The following is a 6,000-nucleotide window of genomic DNA, read 5'->3' as shown; positions in this document are numbered from 1 at the left end:
CCCCAGCACAACTCAGACTAATAGCTGGTTTGGAGCAGGAACCAAGCTCCTCTTCTTTGATACTTTTAGATCTTGCTGCCTGCAGAAGGGAAAAAAAATGCAGAAAAGTCTATAAAAATGCCATGTAAGGCAGTCCCCAAGAGGGTGGGGATATTGGATGCCCTACTGCTGACAGATCTACTGAGGTGTTCTCCGCCTCCAACCCCCCCCCCCCCCCCCGAATCCTCCTGTCTGCTGTGGGACTCTGTGAGGTGCAAACTCCTCATCTTGTTTACAAGACCTTCCCTGCTCCAGCCCACACCTGCCTGCCTTTCCACCAGGCTCCCAGGACCCGCTGCCCCAGCAGTCAAACTGGTCCTCTGGCCACTCCCAGAGCACGCCTCCAGGCTCCCTGTCTTCAGGCCTGGGCAACTGCCTCTGCCCATCTCTGCCTCTGAAAACCCTAGTCCACACTGTCCTCTCCCTGGAGACAGGCCGTGTGGGATGGCTTCTTAACTGACTGCTCACCTGCCAGGTGACTCTTGAAGGCCTGGACCCCCGCTTCAAATTCGGGTCACCTGTGTCTCCCCCACTGGAACCTGCACCTTGCTGGAATGCAAAGGTGGTGTTCAAGGGCAAGGTGGTATGAGGCTGCATCCACACTGGTTTGGGATTCAAATAAAGACTGAGGTGGCCTGGGGGTGGGAGGTTCTGTAGTGGGTAGACTGCTGGACTTGCAAGGATAAGGCCAACATGTGTTTCTCTCTCTCTCTCTCTCCTTCCTTCCCTTCCTTCCTCCTTATCCCTATCTGTCTCCCTCTCTCTTTTTTCTTCTTTTCCTTCTTTCTTCCTCTTCTTCCTCCTCTTTCTATTTCTCTCTCTGGATCTCTTTCTCCCTCCCCTATCCCTATCCCTCTCTCTTTTTCCTTCTTCTACTTCTTCCTTCCCTCCCCCTCCTCCTCTTCCTTTTTTATCTCTTTTTCCCTTTATGGTTCTCTCTCTCCCATCCCTATCCCCATCCTTCTCCCTCTCTCTTTTTTGTTCTCCTCCTCCTCCTCCTACTTCCTCTATGGTTTCTCTCACTCCCTCTTTTTTGTTCTTCTTTCCCTTTTTCCTTTCTTCTTCCTCCTCCCGCCCAGCCTCCCAACCCCTCCTCACGCTTTCTCTCATTCATAAATGCATCTTTTGTGAAAAAAGTAAGACAGGATCACAGTCCATTCCTCATCCCACCCATAGGCGGAGCCCGTAGTCTCATTCCGGCCCAGGCGCCTCCGGTTGGGGAAGTTAATTACCTGTCTAACAAGTTTCCTTCCTGCCCTCCCTGTGCCTTTAAGAAGGTGAGCCAGGTGAGGTCCGGGCCCCGCCCCTCCTCCTGGCCCCGCCCCCCGCCCCCGCCAGGCCCGCCCAGTACCCCGCGACCTGCCCCAGCAGCCGGGGCCGCGGTCCCAGGTCCCGGCCGGGCGCCATGGAGCGGCGCTGGCCCCTGGGGCTCGCGGCGCTGCTGCTGCTGCTGCTGCTGCTGCCCCCGGGGGCGCGCGCCAAGGAAGGTACCGACCCTCCCCACCCCGGCCCTGCTCCCTCACCCCGGGGCCCGCGGGCTCCCCGCTCCTGCAGCAGGAGGAGCAGGGCAGGCCCTGGCCAGGCCAGTCTTTGCTCTTTAACCCCAACCTGTCCCGGGTCAGTCACCTCCGGCCCTGCCAGCCAGATCGTTTGCACCCAGAGATGGCAAGGGTGCTCCCGACCTACTCCCCCCACCCTCCACAAACACCTGGCGATCGTGGGGTGCCCACGGTGCGAGACTCAGAACTGACCCTCTGTGCCAACCTAGACCGGGCGACAGAACCACCTGCCACCGAGTAGTTAGGACTCGAGGGGCAGAATTCCTCCATGGAGAGCTCAATTGCACAACCTCTCAGACTCTCCACCCCCCATTCCCCAGTTTCCAGACAGACCTGGGGTCAGCCACAGGACAGAGCAGACCCTGGACCGGTGATGGGGCCCTCTCCACCCAGCACCTACTTTCTGAGGTCCCTTGTCCACTCAGTCATTGTCACCCAAAAGCTGAGCAAGGCCCTTGCCCAGCCACTCTCAAGGTGCAAGCCTTTTGTGGGGTCCCTCCCCCACCCCACCCCAGGCTTCCCGTGCTGACTTTGGTCAAAGACCCAGCCTCCAACTCCCCCAGTTGTTTGACCTTTTTTCTTTCACACCTCCCGGGAAGACAGAGGAACCCAGGGCTCCTTCCCCCACCACCTCAGGAAGTTCCAGCTCCTGGGAACCGGATGTTGCACCCTAGGGGGCTGCCCCCTCAGTAAGGAATGATGGTGCACGTGGGGGGGGGGTGTTCTACCCGAGAGGTAACGGGTCCCTTCTTCTCCCTCCCCACCACCTGCAGTCACCCTGATGGACACTCGCATGGCACAGGGAGAGCTGGGCTGGCTACTGGACCCTCCAGAGGATGGGGTAAGTATCCGGGCAGGGGAAGCCTTGGGACGCCAGGGTTCAAGGCCCCACAGCCAGTGGGAAATTGGGGCGGAGATGTGGGTGGAGGGACAGAGAAAAAGAGCAGGAAAAACTGGAAGTGCCTCCTCCTAAGGGGGAGGGAAAGTGAGTCAGAGCCGCCCCAGAGAGATGGGGGGGGGGGGTGTCAGGCTTCGCCCCCTGGGGTGTGCTCCTCCTCCTCCTCCTCCAGCCCCAGAGCCTGAGGGGTGGAATATCTTGGCGGGTGTGTGTGTGTGTGTGCAGGGGGAGGCCCACTCTGAGCTGTCAGGGGTCAGGGAACCCGGTAAAACTATACTCTGTAAAGTGAGAGCACTTTTTTTTCCCCCTCTCAGAGGGGAGAGCCAATTCTTCAGATTCTTCAAGATTCTTCAATATTTCAAATTCTTCAGAGGTTCTTTGAACTCCACCCCAAGATAAATACTGCCCCAATAGAGATCCCTAAAACCAGGGTTTTCTCTCTCTCCTCTCTCTCTCTCTCTCTCTCTCGCCCTCTCACTTTCTCTCTCTCTGTCCACATCAACCCAGCACACCGTGCATCACAGATTTTTTTTTTCCCCAATAATCCATTTATCACATCTGTCAGACAGAGAGAATTTCATGGGAGACAGAGAGACTTGGTTGGGGCTAATTCCTTCTCCCTCCCCACCCTCACCCCAATCTCCACTGAAGGCTCCCCAGGAATGACTTATAATGACAATGAATGGATGAATTCAGTATGATAAATCCTTGGGGCTTGGGGGATGAGGGATGAGGGATGAGGTCAACCCCTTTTTAGGGCCTCAGCTCATAAAGCGGCTAATTACTCTAGCAGGATGGCCTCAAACACCACCACCCCGCCCTCACCACCACCTCTCACTCCAATAACTCCCCTGATTGGGCTGGAAGGGAAGCAAGGGCCTACTTGCAGCCCTGGATACACACAGCTTTGCGCTGATGAGCCAAGGAGACAGTAGCAGTGCTCAGGCCCACTGTCCATTGTGCCTTCTCTCCTACCCTTCTTTTCAAAACACACCCAGAGACAGATACATGCAGACCCGGCTCTCCACAACGCACCCATGGAGCAGCCAGCTGCACCGGGCGGGTGATGAGTGAAAGAATCCTTGTTGCTGCTCCTCTGGCAGCTGGTTCTCCCCCATCTGTCTCTGCTGGGACTGGTTGAGAGAAGGCACAGCTGGGAACATCTGCTTCTCCTGGCTCCAGCTGCAGCCTGGCACTCTCACCACCCACCACCCCATCAGGCCTTCCACCAAGGTTTCCCCATCAGCACAGCTTCCTCTTTCAAATCAGGAGGCTCTGGGAACCTTCTTGTCCAACTTCATTCACTGTCTTGGCACCTCTTGCCCCATCTGTGAACTTTCTACAAAAAGCCCAAAACGTGTGTTTCACTCATGGTCCCAGCATCAACTCACAGTTTTCCTTGCTCTTTCTCCAGAGATAAGATTGACTCCAGTAGCCCCAGTAGCCCTTTGGAAAGGGAAATATATATATATAGCCTCCAGGGTTATTTCTGGGGCTCAGTGCCAACACTACAAATCCAATGCTCCTGGAGGCTATTTTTCCCATTTTGTTGTCCTTGTTGTTGCCCTTGTTGTGATTGTTATTGTTGTTATAGCTGTTGTTGTTGCATAAGACAGAGAGAAATCAAGAGGGTAGGGAGAAAGATAGACACCTGCTTCACTGCCTGTGAAGCGACCCCCCTGCAGATGGGGATCCTAAGGCAGTCTTTGCGCTCCATGCCATGTGCACTTAACTCGATAAGCTACCGTCCAGCCCCTGGAACTTTCTATTTTTATTAGTTCATTTATCTATTTAGGAAAGAGATTGGGAAGGAGAGAGAGAGAGATGTAACCTGACCATCACTCTGGCACATGTGATGCCAGGGATTGAACTCTGAAGCTTTCTCTGCTGAACCACCTCCTGGACCACAAAGGTGTAAGGGCCTGGATATTTTCTCAAAAATAATGAATGGTGCTGCAATCTGAATATCAATGGAATATTTTAGAGCCTGAGAGCTTCTTTCTTAAATCCATCTGGCAGAGAAAAGACTTGAGAATGACTGAGACTTTTCTTTTTAAAGAACAAGGAAAATGTCCAAATAGCAGGACATCCTCATCAGCTATAATTATAGCGTATAGATTGCACAAGAACACTCAGGTCAGTGGAACAGAGTAGAAAGTTCAGAAGCAGACCTACATAGCTGAGACATTAATAATATGGTTTGACCCTGGAACTGCAAGTCAGTGTGCAAAGAACAGCTCAGCAAATTAACAATTGAATGTCTCTGATTAAAAGTGAAATCACAGCTCTGCTTCACACTACATACCCCAGAATAATGATTCTAGGGATATTAAAATCAAAACCTAAAACCCAAACCCACAGATGACTTAGAAGACGCTGTGGACCCAGGACCACAGTGCAGCGGCTAAAGAATTGGACTGTTAAGCCTGACACTTTGATTAGATGCCTGGCATCACACGTGCTGGGTAATGTTCTGGTTTTCTCTTGGGAATAAGTACATAAATCTTTAATAGAAAGCAAGAACAAGAGAATATAGAACTTTCTTTAAGTTTGGGGTGAGCTTCCCAAGCAAAATCCACAACAGAAAAACCTTAAAGGGAAAAGCAATAGATGTTATTGTGTAAAATGACTTGAAGTCTTGTCAACTTCAAACACATCATTAGCATGACAGGCAAGGACAAAATATTTGAAATACACATATCAGTCAAGTGATTAATCATTGTAATGCTGGGAAAGTCATTCAGATGAAGACTGCCTAGTATCAGGCCATGTTCCAAGCAGATAATGGCATAGTGATGCAAATAGACATTGAACATAACAAACGTTCAATCTACTCCTCAGTGAGATGCAAATGAGACTGTTTGATCTACAAGATTAGCCCAAAGTGAGAGTATTCTTATCCTTTGTTAAGGTTTGGAGAACAGGAGCCCTAGTTCCTTGTTTTTAGAAGTGTGAATTGACAGAGCCTTTTTGGGGAAGACATTTTGGCCATGTCTTCTTTTTTCTTTTCACTTGTTACTTGTTACTTTTTTTTTTTTTTTTAATAATGATCGACAAGAGGGCTACAATTCCACACATTTCCCACCAGCAGAGTTCTTCATCCCATTCCCTCCATTGGAAGTTTCCCTATTGTTTATCCCTCTGGGAATACAGACCCAGGGTCATTATGGGATGCAGAAGGGGAGGTCTGGCTTCTGTAATTCGTTCTCCCCTAGACATGTGGCCCTGTCTCTTTATAAAATCTATAACATCTATCCTTAGATGTCACAACTCCATGGAAATTTGTGCAAGTTTCAGGAAAACCTAGCTGCCACCCAAGTCTAAGGATAGGTAAATGACTATTAATTATGGCATACCCATACAATAGGAACTTATTTAATGAATTGCTAATATGTAATTAGGTCTGTCTGTACATAATCCCGTGGACATATTTTAAGTTTTATTATCTTTATTTACTCATTGGATAGAGACAACTGATAGAGTTATCAGAACTCCAGAGGGAAC

The 6,000-nt window shown here is 50.8% G+C and overlaps 1 protein-coding gene across 1 annotated transcript in view; it reads left to right on the top strand.

Annotated features, from left to right (window-relative positions):
• Window positions 1-1,395: 1,395 nt before the first annotated feature.
• Window positions 1,396-6,000, top strand: part of EPHA1 (EPH receptor A1) — a 31,206-nt gene continuing 26,601 nt past the window's right edge. Inside the window, exons 1-2 of the mRNA XM_060196746.1 lie at window positions 1,396-1,526; window positions 2,372-2,439. Of these exons, the coding sequence (XP_060052729.1) occupies window positions 1,445-1,526; window positions 2,372-2,439 (150 nt within the window). The 5' untranslated portion in view covers window positions 1,396-1,444. The remainder of the gene's footprint in view (window positions 1,527-2,371; window positions 2,440-6,000) is intronic.

Source organism: Erinaceus europaeus, chromosome 8 (assembly GCF_950295315.1).
Source record: "Erinaceus europaeus chromosome 8, mEriEur2.1, whole genome shotgun sequence".
In the NCBI taxonomy this organism is placed as follows: domain Eukaryota; kingdom Metazoa; phylum Chordata; class Mammalia; order Eulipotyphla; family Erinaceidae; genus Erinaceus; species Erinaceus europaeus.
Note: the sequence above shows the minus strand (reverse complement) of the source record. Positions and strands in the feature narration are given on the sequence as shown.